At 40.5% G+C, this 16696-nt stretch overlaps 1 protein-coding gene across 1 annotated transcript in view; it reads left to right on the top strand.

Moving 5' to 3' along the window:
• SLC12A3 (solute carrier family 12 member 3) overlaps positions 1-16696 on the top strand; it is a 97520-nt gene that overhangs the window by 68599 nt on the left and 12225 nt on the right. Inside the window, exons 16-22 of the mRNA XM_073605530.1 lie at positions 3939-4038; positions 7183-7294; positions 9363-9497; positions 10376-10482; positions 15175-15257; positions 15386-15466; positions 16555-16656. Of these exons, the coding sequence (XP_073461631.1) occupies positions 3939-4038; positions 7183-7294; positions 9363-9497; positions 10376-10482; positions 15175-15257; positions 15386-15466; positions 16555-16656 (720 nt within the window). The remainder of the gene's footprint in view (positions 1-3938; positions 4039-7182; positions 7295-9362; positions 9498-10375; positions 10483-15174; positions 15258-15385; positions 15467-16554; positions 16657-16696) is intronic.

Raw genomic sequence — 16696 nt, 5'->3', positions numbered from 1 at the left:
CGGCCAGGGTTGTGGGGATGAGGCCCTTGTCCTCATCAACATGGGGACAAGGTGTTTTGGGGGGCTACCCCAAAGCACCCTCCCAATGTTGAGGGCATGTGGCCTGGTACGGTTCAGGAGGGAGGGGGGGCCGCACTCTCGTCCCCCCCTCTTTTCCTGCGGCCTGCCAGGTTGCGTGCTCGGATAAGGGTCTGGTATGGATTTTTGGGGGGACCCCACGCCGTTTTTTTTTTTTTTTTTTTTGGCGCGGGGTTCCCCTTAAAATCCATACCAGACCTGAAGGGTCTGGTATGGAATTTAGGGGGAACCCCACGTCATTTTTTTTTTTAAATTTTGGCCGGGGTTCCCCTTAATATCCATATCAGACCTGAAGGGCCTGGTATGGAATTTAGGGGGACTCCCACGTCATTTTTTTTTTTTTAATTTTGGTTCGGGGTTCCCCTTTGGGGAATTCCCATGCCGTTTTTATCAATGAACTTCTATGTGTATTGTCTGCAATGCAATAGCCGCGGGTAGTTTTAAATGAGTTTTTTCCTTCGAAATGTCATTTTGCTGTCAGATTGTTCTAAACACAGGAAACATGCGCCCCTTTACAGGCATACTATAGACACCCCCCAGGTACGAAATTTAAAGGGATATTACACTTTTATTGATTGACTTTAAGCATTATTAAAATCACTGCTCCTGAAAAAACGGCCGTTTTTAAAACTTTTTTTTTGCATTGATCCATGTCCCCTGGGGCAGGACCCAGGTCCCCAAACACTTTTTATGACAATAACTTGCATATTAGCCTTTAAAATTAGCACTTTTGATTTCTCCCATAGACTTTTAAAGGGTGTTCCGCGGCATTCGAATTTGCCGCGAACACCCCAAATTGTTCGCTGTTGTGACAGAGTCAGTTTAAACATGGAGCCTAAATCCTTATTGAAAGGAGGCCTACATGTCTTGTCTAAAGTGTAATTAGAATTTATTTTGAGTAAAAACATATTTTAATCAGCTGTGGATACTGAATGTGTTAAACACATCCAAAAAAGATACATTGGAGTATACAGGATTTGTGTGATATGTCCTTTCCCCCTGCCTTTCATCCACTTTCCCCCTCCTGGCACTTGCCGGCAAATACCAACTGACAAAATGACAGTTGGGGAATGCTGTTTAAATACAGGAGCTGTAAAACTGCTGCTGTCAAAAATGGACTGACAGTGTTTTTTAAACACTGTTCAGACTTGAGCAGAGAGATACAAAGTAACATTGTTTCTTTTGTATCTGCTGTCTTTCATTCATCTGTAGATCAAAGGGATGCATTTTCGATCTGTGCATGATATAAGTTAACCACTTCCCCATAGTCAATTGATGGCCGGGTGGTGGCTGGACGTCCTGTCAGAAAGTGCTGATCGCACAGCCACGTGATCTGTCACTGGCTGTGTCCACGGGACTGATCATTGTACCAGTTTGCTGCTGGTACCATGTGACCTCTGTGACCAATCACAGCAGGTCGCATGGAGTTGTACACAATGAATTGTTTTCTTTCATGCCATCCATTGTGTACAATTGTGTTGCTAGCTGTAAATGATCACATCATTGATCACATGGTATAGACAGGGCCAATCACAGCCCATCTGTAACATGTGATTAACTTTGACCAGTCACAGCTAATCACAACAAAACAAACTGAATGATTTAGTTTCATTCAGTAAAATGCTTATAGCAATGTAATGCACTGCTATAATTATGAAAAAAAAAAAATTTTAAATCATAATCACTTTCCCAAAGTAGTACAATGTTACGATGGTAACAGTATACTGCTTTGGTCACAGTGTGGTAAAAAATGGAAAAAATAAAAAGTAATAAAACAAACAAAAAAAAAGTTAAACTTTTTTCTTGTACTTGTCCTTGTGAAAAGCTTTTTTTTTTTTTTTTTTTACATTTCTTAATTTTCCCAAAAAATTGCCATGCTTCTTACTAAATACCATGGACTGTCTACTTTCCAAAAAGGGGTCATGTGGGGGTATTTCTACTGTCCTGGCATTTTTGGGCCTCAATAAATTAGAGAGGCCATCAGTCCATCAAGATTGATCTATTTTTAGATATATACCATAGTTTGTGGGCTCTATAACTTTCCTACAGACTAAATAACATACACTGATTTGGGTTATTTTTTTTAACAAAGAAATGTAGCAGAATACATTTTGGGCTAAATTTATGAAGAACAATTGTTTATTTGCAAAATTATATAACAAACAAAAACTTGTTTAATTTTCCTAAAATTTCAGGCTTTTAGCAAAAAATAAAAAACCCGGTGATGAAAAAAATACCACCAAAAGAAAGCTCAATTTGTGTAAATAAAATTATAAAAATGTCATATGGGTAAAGTGTTGCATGACCACGCAGTTTTCATTCAAAGTGCAACAGCACTGAAAGCTGAAAATTGGCCTGGGCAGAAAGGGGGTAAAAGTGCCCGGTATTGAAGTGGTTAAAGGAACATAACAAGTAGAATTTTTTTTTTAATAAAATGTAATCTCTTAATAACCCTTAGTTTAGCTTATCAGCCCTAATTAGCTCATTCCTCTTCTTCCCTATTTTTTTAGCTGTCTTTTTTCACCAACTGTTTGGTGAAATTGTTATCACTGTGACAGTAGGGTTGCCACCTGTCTGAGATTCACCCGGATAGTCTGGGTTTTGAATCATGTGTCCGGGTTTCAGTCCACCTGAAACCCATACACATTATTCAGACAGGAATGTGGCTCGGAACAGGACTTGACAGGAAGGTGAGGGGGCACTATGTGTGCCGCATTACTATTCTCTTTAGGGTGCCCAAAGGTGTCCCAGGTCTGTTACAATCCTATAGTGTAGATTCACAAAAAATAAATAAATAAATTGCTGTGCCCTGCTAAAGTTTTCGGGTTTGGCTTAAAGAAAAAGTGGCAACCCTATGTGACAGTGAGGGATAAGATATCTCTCTGTCAGAGCCCCAAAGACCAGTAAAACCCTAACAGGGGTTGTCATCCTTCCCCAATCCTTTCCAAAACAGAAAGGATTTTGTCTGGGTATTTTGCGGCAGGTTAACCAAGACAATTGCCCTATTGACTTAACTATCTATAATTTAACAATGACCACCTTAACCTTCCTCAGGACACCACTGTCAGGTGAAAAGGTCAGAGGATATTACAAGTCACTATCATAGGATTCATGTCTGCAAGACCATGCAAGTGTCCCTATTACAATATGAATGCAGTATGTGTCTTTTAAAAAAAAAAATTAAAGACACATACTGTCCTTTAAAAAGTTTTTAAAACATAAAAAGTTTTAAAGTTTTAAAAATTTGGAGCAGTGTGGGAAAATTAGAGTAGTGTTCAAGGCTATATAGGTTCACCTTTGATATAAAAGAACCAGCTATATGCTCATCAATATATCCTTAGATATATTTTTAAATGCAAGCAGTGCCAGTATTCAGCCCCTTGCAGTCCCCGTACAGTAGAGCTCAGTGAAGCAGCACAAGGAGCCAATCAGTTGTGCTGCTGTGCAAAGAGGATGCTGATAGGAGGAGTAAGCAAAGTGGCACAGAGATGAGCTCATCAGTCTGTTGCTTACCTTTTTACTGTGCAGTATAATGGTGGAGTGGGTAGGTAAGTGTTATTGAACTACAACACACAGAAAAATCAGGACTTTTGCCTTGCCAGGAAGGGCTGTGTTATATTGCAAAGCTATGTAAATCCCAAAACTGGATGGACAGAACTACAAATTATTGGCAGGTAAACTTTATACAATGTATATATTTCATCTGTGTATTTAGTTGCTTGGCTTAAAATGCTGGAAGGCGTACTTGAGATGTAAGAAAAAAAAAAAAAAAACAGGTTCTAGTGCTTACCTCAATATTAAGTTTTTTATTTCACACTTTATTATCTCATGTGAAAATGACTGTAAATATTCTCATTTAGCGGCAAATTGGGGTTCCTCTGTGCAAGCTGGATCCTACAACATGGCTCTTTCCTACTGTGTGGGGCTCAATCAAGTAGAGGACCATATTAAAAACTTCAGGTAACATACAATCTTGGCTTCTCTTTGTTCATGCCGCGCTCCATGAGGAAAAGCGCAGATATTTCTATCTTTCTTCTGTGTTGTGTAAAGCATGTCTAAGCTTAAAAATAAAAATGTAATGCCTTAAAACATACCAGTCCTTAGATGTGGTAGCTGTATTAGTTTCCTTTTTTCAGGCCGTTTTTCCCATTATTTTGACTGTGTGTATCTGCCAGTAACACACCTCCTGACCTAGAGGGATATGGCTTACTCACCTTCTGAGTTGGGACAAGCGGAACAAGAGAGTACTATAGAACCCCATCCATCTCCTCTTCCCCATAACATAGAGGGGCGTGGCTCTGTAATCCTCAGAAAAAGCTGAGAACAATGTTCTTAAAATCAGTCAGCCCAGGCAGAGATCACAGGAAGTTATAAGCTGACACGATTTCTGGCAAGATCAACAGGTATTTTTTATTTTTTTTAACTTAACAAACAGATATACCTAAAGTCCAACTCTGAGAAAAGTAAAAATCCTCCCTTGCAGTAGGGCTGCGCCAATGCCGGCATAGGGGAAATGTTTGTTCCTATCTGGATGGTAAAACACTTTAACACAGTTGCGTAATATTGATTGCAGTAAGGCTAGCATTGAACCCCCTAACCCATGGACTGTTAGCCTTCCCTGAGTCTCTTCCACGAGATTATCCACTTTAAGACCAGGCCTTTTCTGACACTTTTTGTTTACAAGTAAAAATCTGTATTTTTTGCTAGAAAATTACTTAGAACCCCCAAACAATATATTTTTTAGCAGAGATCCTAGAGAATAAAATGGCGGTCATTGCAATTTTTTATGTCACATGGTATTTGTGGAGCGGTTTTTCCAAACACAATTTTTTTAAGACAAAATATACTTTAATGAATTTTAATGCAAAAAAAGACAATATAGAACCCATTTTTTAGGGTGAAATATAAAGGATGATATTATGCCAAGAAAATAGATACCTAACATGTCACACTTTAAAAATGCGCACACCCATGGAATGGTGACAAACTACAATACTTAAAAATCTCCATAGGCAACGCTTTAAACATTTTTACAGGTTACATGTTTAGAGTTACAAAGGAGATCTGGTGCTAGAATTATTGCTCTTACTATAACGTTGGCGGCGATATCTCACATGTGTGGTACAAACACAGTTTACGTATGCATACATGACCTACGTATGTGCTTGCCTTATTTTTACACTGTCCCTTTTTAGTTAATTTTTTTGTAATCACTTTTATTGCTATCACAAGAAATGTAAACATCCCTTGTGATAACAATAAAGCATGACAGGTCCTCATTATGAAGACATCTCAGGTCTAGAGTATAAGTCTATTGAAAGCATCTGATCAAAATAAGAAAAAGCTAAAATAAAATGTGTACATCCACCGTAAACCGTAAGACGTCATGATGCCGCTCCCGGCCTCCTAGATCATAGTGGTGAAAAGAGATGATCTGGTCTCTGTTAACCTCTGTGGCCATCTGCGCAAACCGTCTGATCATTTCCCAGGGTCGCCGGTGAGAACGGTAAGCCCGGGAAGCACCGGCGACCGATGGGGGTTCCAAAAAGCAATCCAGCGGTTAACCAGCTGCTCGGATCGCTTTTATCAGAAAGAGAATCGCCGGCTGCAAAAAAACAATACCGGGGTTTTGGCTGACAGCTGCAGCCCTAGCCTAGTTAAACTGCTTCAAAATCACTATGTATATATACGTATTGCGGTCTTGAAGTGGATATAATGCTTGCTGGAGCATAAAATCAGGTAAGTAAAAGTGCTTTACCAAGTCCCCTAGAGAGAAACTAGCATTTAACCCTTGTAGTGTGAGCATAGCCCTACAAGGGCTCATTTAGATTTTTCCTGGAGTTCAGCTTTATCAGATCAAAAGGGACCAAATAAGAAAAGTTTATTTTTATGGTTTCAGCGCACTTTATACAATGATTACTGCAAGTGCAATCTATAGTAAATGCCTGAAATGAAAGTGTCAGTGTTATTCATAGAAATTTAGTTGCTAAATTGCTTTGAATAACACTGACAAAAAACTGGAAGCTGATTTCTATGCACAGCTGCACCCGATTTTACGCTCTCCAGTTTTAGCAAATCAACCCCCCAGTGTCACTTGTTGCGATGTTTGTTCACATTTTTTTACTTAGGACTTCAATGCCGTAAAAATCTGTGTTCAGAGTGGACAGCAAGCTAAAGTGGCCTAAGAGATAATAACCGATACCCAGTTCCGGTGGTAACCCTAATTCATAGATGCATTGGGGAATTAACAAAGCATGGGTTTATGCTTGCACCATTCTTCCAAACTGAGAAACCAGAGCAGTCCCTGCTCCTATTAATAAAGGGGCAAAGAATCTTTTGGTAATTAGAAGCAATCTGCTCCGTTATCCTTCTGAGTCTGAGCCAGACAGCATACTGAGCAGAAGAGCAGGAGCTGCTTGCCCTGGATCCCTCTGCTGCTGTTGCTCAGCTGAGAGCAAGAGGGAGGAGATGCATGGTTTTGCAGACCTAGAACTGCTGTTTTTTTTTAATTTGCTTCCATGACTTTGGCCACTGCAGGCCTCCCTTTGAAAATACTAGATGTCTGGATATGTCAGACTTGGTATGTTTCACCCAGAACAAGCATACTGTATATGGGTGCCGGAAAAGTGTCCAAAATTGTTAATCTCTATACTTGTTCTCGGTCAGCAGCCAAGAGAGCACTGAAGTCAAAGCACAAGGATGACAGCTATGGAACTAGGATACCCAGGTTCACACTGACAGTGGGAATGAAATTGTGTGAGTTCAGCTAAACTCAAAGGTTTTCATTTCCGCATGTCCGTCCCGACTTCGGGGGCGAATTCAGAGACATCTGTTTGGGTTGCTGCACAGATGTCTATACAAATCACACCCCGAAGTCGTCAAAAGTAGTACAGAAGCTACTTTTGGAAATCGGTGCGGCGCCGCAAAGTTGGCGTCGCACCAATACGGACGGTGCCATTGCCGGAAATTGCCGCCGATTTGGCATGCGATTTGACATGCCAAATCGCTGCAATGTGAACCTGAGCTGTAGGACAGAATATGGCTGCCACTAAAAGTCATTGTATGAAATTGCTCTTTGCTAATTGTTTTTATCTGTTTGCCTAGGCCTCAGTGTTTAGTCCTGACTGGACCTCCCAATTTCCGGCCTGCTCTTGTGGATTTTGTGGGGACATTTACAAAAAAACAAAGCCTAATGATGTGTGGAAATATAATTATTGTAAGTTTCACTAAGGTTTATTTAGTTTAAAGAACTCACTCTGAGCTCCGGCCTATATTGAAGCGTTAAAATGATCGCTACAAGAGAATTCAATACACTGTGTGGCTCCAAACTCAAAGCCAGCTTCTAACTTCACCATGCTTCGCTCTCCATAAAAGGGAATATTTATTATTCTTGTAAGCCACCTAAATATCCACACATTTCTATATTTTATATCATTTGCATTGTTCAGGACTAAATTTACCAATAGATACAGTAGCCTTGTGCCTATATGCAGCAGAGGTAGCTTTTTATGCCCCGTACACACGGTCGGATTTTCCGACGGAAAATGTGTGATAGGACCTTGTTTTCGGAAATTCTGACCGTGTGTGGGCTCCATCACACATTTTCCATCGGATTTTCCGACACACAGAGTTTGAGAGCAGGCTATAAAATTTTCCGACAACAAAATCCGTTGTCGGAAATTCAGATCGTGTGTACACAAATCCGACAGACAAAGTGCCACGCATGCTCAGAATAAATAAAGAGATGAAAGCTATTGGCTACTGCCCCGTTTATAGTCCCGACGTACGTGTTTTACGTCACCGCATTTAGAATGATCGGATTTTCCGACAACTTTGCGTGACCGTGTGTATGCAAGACAAGTTTGAGCCAACATCCGTCGAAAAAAATCCTAGGATTTTGTTGTCGGAATGTCCGAACAAAGTCCGACCGTGTGTACGGGGCATTGGAGGTAGCATTTTTTTCCCATCATCAGTAGAAATACAATTATCTCATATATGTTTATTTACACCTTGTCATTTTATAATAATGTGACCAAAAGAAATGTGTGTAAAAGAACTGATCTTAGCTAAGGTCCCTTTCATACAGGCACCCCAAACCTAACATGGCAGCCGGTGGGGTCTAAATACATGCAGTTGCCGCAATGCTTTGCAGCAATGGCAAATTGAACTCCACATGTCAAATTTGACAGTCTACACTGCTTGGCATTTCAACGCAAAATCCCAAAGGCGGCTGAGAAAAAAAAAAACAGGAATTTAGGATCAGTATCAATTCCTGAATGCCTGCAAACTGCCTCTGGAAAGCAATTCACCACAGATCACTTTTTAGAGGGGTGGAAGGGGTCGCAAACCATGCAAAAGAGGCTTGAGGATATTTGCCCAATCCCCCAGTTTTGAAAATATGTCTGTAAAGCTGGCCATAAACAGATCGAAATTTGGCTGGCTCAGCAGGAACTGGCTGAATTTCTATCCATCAATGGGCATCCTTATTGTAACTATCGATTGACTTCAGTACAACCAGCCTATTGTATTTTTTTTTGCCCTATCACTGCCAGCGGCTATAGCCTCCAGCAATGATCATTGTATTCTGTCGGTGGGGAAAGCTCCCCATTGACAGAACACAAGAGTGCTTCAGGAGGGATTTACCCATCAACATGGACTATGTTGATGGGGGAATCTAGCAGTTTTCTTTCCTTCACGCGTGGTTAAAGGAAAGAAAACCGCGTAATGTACAGTCTGCCTAAGTTTTACAATTGAATTGTTGCTGTTATAGTAAATAGATAGCGTTCCAAGTGTAATATTATCACCTGCACCCTCTCAGGGAATGTGAATGGATAGCAAATACAAAACTCAGCCTAAGTAAGCTCAACACACATGTTGCAATTTTATTGTTTAATATTCTTTTAGATCTACCAAAAACTCAAGGGTTTGTCTGATTGGATACACATTGATCAGATAGATTAGGTAGGTCCCCATATTCCATAGTTTTGGTAAATTAAAAGTTAATCATACAAAGATTGTATAGTCAGATTTTAACATGTATGGTGACCCTTAGGTATTACTTTTTTGTATTCTTCACCCTTCAGGACTTCTTGGCTACTGTCACTGTTGCTGCAACAAAAATGTATATAAAATGTACATAAAATGTAAAACTTACAAAATATTATTTTTATTAACAATGAAAAAAATAATTATGTTAGTTTTTCATTAAGATATATTTTGAGAACACCTCATTTTTAACCTAAAATAAAATACAATGAAAAATATCCTCTGTGTTCTTTGCAAAGGGTCCACGAAAACAGAAACTCCAAGAGCTGAACCCAGAAGGTCACATCAAGTGGTTGAACAAGAGAAAAATTAGAGCTTTCTATACAGGTCTGATTGCAGATGATCTGCGAAGTGGAGCTCAAATGCTGGTGCAGGTATGTACAGCTTTTATGTCTTATCATGTAGGGTTTAAAGAATTTTATTTTAAATAGTTTCTTAGTGATTGTAAAGTTGCACCTATTCTTGTGTTTATCCTGTTTTGGTGCTCAGTAATACACTCATGAATAAAGTTTTCTGAGCTGCTCACTATTCCTCTCCATTTCATTCTGCAGTACCAAATGTAATTTTGTTAAATGGCATTATATCACCAACTGGAGAAAGTTGCTGTAATTTATATTAAAGAGATACATTTTCACTATTTCAGTTTCCATTTTTTTTTTCTTCTTAAAGAAAATTACAGGCCACATTTAAAAATGTTATTGGAAGATATTTTTGTATTTGTTGATGACAATGTTTTACTTACAAAGCTTCACAGCACGTACCAGTAATAAATAAATATGGAGTATATATGTATAATTATTAAAGGATCAGTTCACATAAAAGTGCTGTTTAATTTTCTGGATTGGCAACAGACCCTTTGTATATCTTAGGGTCTAGAGAAAAAAAAATCTCTTTAGTTTCCAGTCTGCAAATTTTTACTGCACCTGGTATATTCTCTGTAATGTGAACTAATTGAAAAATACTTAAAAATGCAAGACTCAAGGAATCTGTTGCCTTAATCCTATAAAACAGTGGAAGAGATTTACAAATTACAAGAGTAGTTATTTTAATAAATGTAAATTTTGCATGTAATTAAACTGTGCTTATGTTAGGTTGATTGTCCTTGTGGAAATGTTTATAAATCTCCCTTATTTGTCTGGACAAATAGATTTTCTTTGTCTTTGTAAAGGCTTGCATAGTGTTGTACGCACCCATGTACACCCATGTACCCAATGACTTTATCTAAACGTCTGTTCTTCTTTCTATTATGCAGGCAACTGGGTTAGGTCAAATGAAACCAAATGTCTTGTTTTTGGGCTATAAGAAGAACTGGCATACGTCTCACCCAAGTAACGTGGAAAGCTATGTGGCAATACTTCAGTATGTATGGTTGAAACTGTAATTTAATGTTCATTGTGACATCTTAATATTTTGGAACAGTGGTAAATGCTTAATATGCATTACTGAGTTTAAACCTTAAAACTCCACGTCAAGGAATGTAAGGCCTAGCTAAGGAGTGACTAACTCAGTGGGGTTGATTTAATAAAACTGGAGAGCGCAAAATATGGTGCAGCTGTGCATGGTAGCCAATCAACGTCTAACTTTAGCTTGTAAGATGGCGTAATAGGCTAACTATTCCCTTACCTGCGCTAATGTGTATGTGTATATTAATAGTAATAATAGTGATATTGGGGGCTGCCCGTTGTGAAGTTGCTCTTAATAGTGAAAATTTTTTTTGAAGTGAACCGCACACCCTACTCTTTAAAGGGTAAGTTCACCTTTACAGAAAAATCTGTAAGGTGAACTTACACAGGTCCCCTTCCTTGCCCCCCCGGTCCTGCTGACCTGGACCGCGGTACTCTCCGGTTCTAAGCCCCGGTATATCCGTGGCAGGTGTCTGGGGCTTAGAAAACCTCTCAGCTGAATGTCCAATGGAGCATTCTAATTGGTCAGCACTGTCACATGGGCGGAGCAGACCAATCAACAGCTGCATAGTCCATCCTGTCGGCTATAAGGACGCTGCATGGATGCAGAGAGGACTTCTAAGTCCCGGGCTCCTGGCGCGGATATACCGGGGCTTAGAACCGGACATTGCGGAAGTCCAGGTCAGCGGGACTAGGGGAGCGAGGAGGGGGACCTGTGTAAGTTCACCTTACAGATTTTTCTGTAAAGGTGAACATACACTTTAACAAACCTATACCTCATAGATTTAAAATAAGGGCAGTATCATAGGCAACCACTAGGTGTCCCTAGCGGGTTGCTAACCATATAGAAAAGTGATGATAATAATAATAATACAATGTAGTGATAATTAAACATATGAGAGTCCCCAGATTTCTCCAGTGTGTGATGATAACTTTAGTGACTTATAATACAGTGTCCACAAAATTGGTTAATATTGTGTCCAAAATTCAATAATGTCATGGGTGGACAATGTCCAATATGTTCCCATCAGACAATGTCCAAAGATACATTTGATTCCATATATCTGCCAATATAGTGACTAGAGTCTTCCTCCACCAACACCGGTCACACAGCCTACTCATCGAATTTACATGACCCCCATTACAGGAGTCATATACAGCAGATTGATGCAGACAAACACTCGATATGTGTTCAGCAAATGAACCTCCAATGGCAGATAAGATCAAACCGCCACCAGTTCTCCAGGCATCAGTAAAAGAAGAAACAATCTTCCATGGTGAAGTACGTGGATTTGTTTTATTAAAAAGCACTTAAAATCCATTGAATACAAGTAAAATACAGGAAGATGAGAGTGGAAGCAGGGACACGGATTTGGGCTCAACCTGCATTCCACTATTGGCGGAAGTGATGTATCACGCTCAACCACACCCAATGCATTTCGTCATCAGTCTGACATCATCAGGGGTCACATGACCCCGATGACGTCTATAAGGTATCTATGAGGTACCGTGTTTCCCCGAAAATAAGACCTACCCAGAAAATAAGACCTAGCGTTATTTTCCAGGAGGGCTGCAATATAAGCCCTAGTTTAAAATGCTTGTAAAATCCTATGATCCACTCTATTACAGTAGTATATAATGTACTATGTGTGTGTTTCTGTAATATAATTGTGCCAAATACCTTTGGTACAGCGTCACTCGGTGCACAGCTGACCTCTCGCTGCTCTCCTCTTCTTCTCTCAGCTGTTAGATCTCGGGCCCCTCCCTCTGCAATGCTCGGAGCAGGGAAGAGAGCTCCGGCTGGTCACGGAAGCGCTGAGCGGCGTTTTAACGAAGTCATCTAGCACAATTATATTACAGATACACATACATTATATACTACTGTAATAGAGTGGATTATAGGATTTTACAAGCATTCCTACTCAGTTCACAACGGCGTTTCCTCACATGCAGGGTGGGAGAGGGGGAGAGAAGACAGCACATTACATGGTAAGACCTACCCCGAAAATAAGCCCTACTGTGTCTTTCGTTGCCAAAATTAATATAAGACCCTGGCTTATTTTCGGGGAAACACGGTATATGTTTGTTAAGAGTAGAGTGCGCGGTTCACTTAATTAAAAAAAAAAGTTCTAACTTTAGCGTGTTCAGTTAAAAGAGAAGAACCCACCTAGGTAAGTATGATGGGGGGGTTTTCCCCCATCATACTTACCTAGGTGGATGCAGCATCGGTCCGATGGTGCATCTGTTCCCCGGCGCCTCTACACTGAGAACCGAGCGATCGAGAAGAGAGCTGCTGACTGTCAATCAGCATCTCTCCGCTCTGCTCTTCCACGCTCACTGGAGCACTGAGCTGTGGAGGGGCGGGGAACGGCCCTCTCAGGCTCTCAGCGTCTGATTCCTGTAACGTCAGCAGAGAGCGGACTTCAGTCCACTCTCTGCTGAAAACCGGTCAAAATTAATTGCACTCCTGTGACCCATAGGAGAAGCCCAGCCAAACGAGCTTAGGCTGGACTTCTCCTTTAACCTTCCTAGCGGTATTCCCGAGGTTTGGCTCGGGGTGAATTTTCACTACCAAAAGCGGTAACCCCGAACCACACTCAGGATTGCATCGCAGGATCCAAGCAAAGTTACTTACCTTGTCCCCAGGATCCTGTGATGTCCTCCCACTGTGTCCGCGGGCTTGGTCCTCCGCCTGACATACTGTGTGCTGGGCTCCGTTCCCTGCGAACATCGCGATGCATGGGGGTGGAGCCCGGCGCCAAATTCAAAAAGTGCAAAAAACATAACACATACAGTGCACTGTAATCTGTAAGATTACATTACTGTATCAAATCATTTCCCATCCCTTTTGTCTCTAGTGCTTTGCCCAGTGCACTGCATACACTTTTATATTATATATGCCATTCTTTCTTCCTGGAAACTTGAGAATGTCCATGGCATCCAAAAAGCGTCCCTTTACGTCAAAAGCGGTTTTTGACCAGCTAGAAAACAGCGATAGTAAATAAGAACCACTTGCAGAATTGAGCGATAGTGTTTCGTGGGGAAATTTGTCATCAGACACTGAAAGTGACGACAGCGACAATTCTGCGCAAATTTCAGTGTTTTTGACATGATTACATTATTGAATACATTTTTTAATTATTATTATTATATTATAATTTATGTGTTTCAAAATGTATCATAACCGGGATGTCTACTAGACTCTTGTTTGGAGAGATTTAGGTGAGTTGTTCCTAAGAATTACAGGCCTACAATATAAAATGCCAAATTTCTATGCAAAACAATGTCTCGCTTTAAGACGCAAAAATCTGACATAATCACACCGCCAGGGAGGTTAAAGTGCTTGTAAAGTCTTGTTTTTTTTCCTATAAAAATAATAAACATGTTATACTTACCTGCTCTGTGGCAGTGGAATTGCACAGAGCAGCCCAGATCCTCCTCTTCCAGGGTCCCTCTTCTGTGATCCTGGCCCCTCCCTCCTGTTCTGTGCCCCCACAGCAAGCAGCTTGCCATGGGGGCACCCGAGCCTAGTCACAGCTCTCTGTGTCCATTTAGACATGGAGCCCCGGCCGGCCCCTCTCTCCCCTGATTGGCTAGCTGTCTTTGATTGACAGCAGCAGCAGCCAATGATGATGCTGCTGTGTCTCAACCAATGAGGAGGGAGAATCTTGGACAGCTGAGACACACGTGGACAAAGATGGGGCTCAGGTAAGTATTAGTGGGGCTGACGGGGGCTGCTGCACACAGAAGGCTTTTTATCTTAATGTATAGAATGCATTAAGTAAAAAAAATCTTCTGCTTTTACATCCACTTTAAGCTTTGACGAATAAAAAAAATGGAAGCTGATTGGTTTCCATGCAGAGCTGCACCAGATTTTGCACTCTCCAGTTAGTAAATCAATCCCAGTGGCTCTAACATTAAAGCGGTAGTTTTTTTTTTCCTAAATCCTGCAGGGTATAGCCATAATGTGCTAGTATGCATTGCATACTGGCATATTATGTGAAACTTACCTTAGAACGAACCCCTCCAGTGACGTGTTGTCACCAATAAAGAAGCTTCCATCTTCACCCAGTCTTCCTTTTGGGTTCATGGACTCCGGCTGTGTTAGTGGCCGGAGCCGTGATGACAAAGTGTGCCGTTCCTTCAGAGCACATGCTTCAGGTGACGTCACCAGTTGCATCAAAAGTAAATATCTAAAACCCGTTTCAGGCTTTTATTGTTGTCTTTGTCCTGCTGGGAAGATTATCCCAGTCAACCTTCCCCAGCGATTCTTGTCACTAGAATAGGATGTGACAAGTAAACTTACAATGGGGGCACATGTCTTTGTAATACCTGACTTTACTTTGAGGAGATCTCCTCTCACTCCTTGTTCTGTTTTCAGGACAGGAGATGAAAGGAAATATCCCCAATGGGACATAGATCAGAAATACACTCATAGGGATTGCTTTTTGTTTTGACTGAAGATACACTGTAATTTAGCTCTGAGGAGTTAGTAAGCAAAAACTCTCCACATTTCTCCCATGTAGATCCCATGTACTGTATGTTTGTGCCCCTGGAATGACTCTGAAGTATGGAGCATGGCAGGCAGTTTTATGTAGTGCTATGTATGAGATATAATATGAGTAACCCAGCTGTCTCCACATTGCAGTGATGCACTTGACTTTAACTATGGGTTGTGTCTGCTGAGGATGAAAGATGGCTTGAACATGTCTCGTGTCATGCAAGCTCACAGTAAGTGGCCAGAGACATATCAACTTCCTATTTGTAACTCACACCTGGATATCCCATGCTGTAATATTTGCAGATATGTGTTGTGTTTTTATAAATCTTTCTACTTAAAATTCTATTGTTCTCTGCAGTCAATCCTGTGTTTCAACAAATGGAGGAACCTAAATTGAAAGAAGCAGAAAATGGATCTGGCTGTATGACACAAGAAACATGTGAGTCTGAGATATTTAAATGTGGGTGAATATCACAGATGGAGACACTCCTTTCATAAACTTTATGTACTCCAATGAAGAAGTGTCATTCATTCCAGTGTCATTCGTTCCCCGAGTGTGGTGCTTTCAAGTAGCCACTGTGAATTGCAATGGAATGTTGTAAGTGAAATATGGGGACTTCCATTTCTTATCCCTCCTTCTACTCCTGCTTTAGATCAAATGTTTAGATCAGCCTTTCTTAACCTTTTCAACACAGAGGAACCCTGGAAATAACGTTTCAGTATTTTGTAACCCCTGGTAAAAAGTTCTATATCTAGTATATCTTCTATATCTATTAAATCCTATAATTCTCTAATGGGAATGAGCACCCTATGGCTTTCACATCCTAGCAACAAGGCAGGAAGTGGTGATTGCTAAATGACAGTTTTTGGCCAGGTTTTCACGGGGAACCCGAATGGCCTACAGGAATGACACACAAAATGAATGAACATTTTACAAAGTGCTATAATCTGTTTTTCTGCAAATAATGAGACACTGTCAACTTGCACATTCAGGACAAAGTGACAGTGTATGTGTAAAATCTATGCCCTGACCACTTGATACCTCTGCAGTGCTATCCCACTGCTTCTTCGTATGTTATGCATATTGCTCATAAACCTGGAGTCCCATGAATTGGATAGAGTTTTCATGAGGGTGCACCGGGGGCATTCTCAGCAAAGCTTTTGCCAGTGTCCAATCATCTTAAGGCAGCCTGCACGTAATCCTGGTCTATGAATACAAGTCCTGTGTCCTCTGCTGTACAATTAGGATATCATTTTGTTGTTTTGGGGTTTAAGATCACTTTAATGATTTTGATAGTTCCCAATTTTAAAGCAATATCCTGCTTTCTATTACACTATAGTTCCTTCAATATAAGGTTTGTAAGGCTAGCATCTTCAATCCTAAATTACTGCCTATATCACAACAAAACTATCCTATTTTACTGCTCAACGGCCTTGTGGAATCCACTATGATCCCATACAAAGCTGATAAGCATCTAGGTTACTGAATGTAAAATGCTGATGTATATAATTCTTCTTTATTTGCAGTGGATCCTGAGGCTGTAACTGCTGAACAACAGGCAAGCACCATCTTCCAACTCAACCAAGGAAAGAAGACAATTGATGTATATTGGTTATTTGATGATGGAGGTTAGTGACGCCTATCGCTTCCAGCATGTTACCTCCAAAA

The sequence above is a fragment of the Aquarana catesbeiana genome, linkage group LG11, assembly GCF_042186555.1.
Source record: "Aquarana catesbeiana isolate 2022-GZ linkage group LG11, ASM4218655v1, whole genome shotgun sequence".
In the NCBI taxonomy this organism is placed as follows: Eukaryota; Metazoa; Chordata; class Amphibia; order Anura; family Ranidae; genus Aquarana; species Aquarana catesbeiana.
Note: the sequence above shows the minus strand (reverse complement) of the source record. Positions and strands in the feature narration are given on the sequence as shown.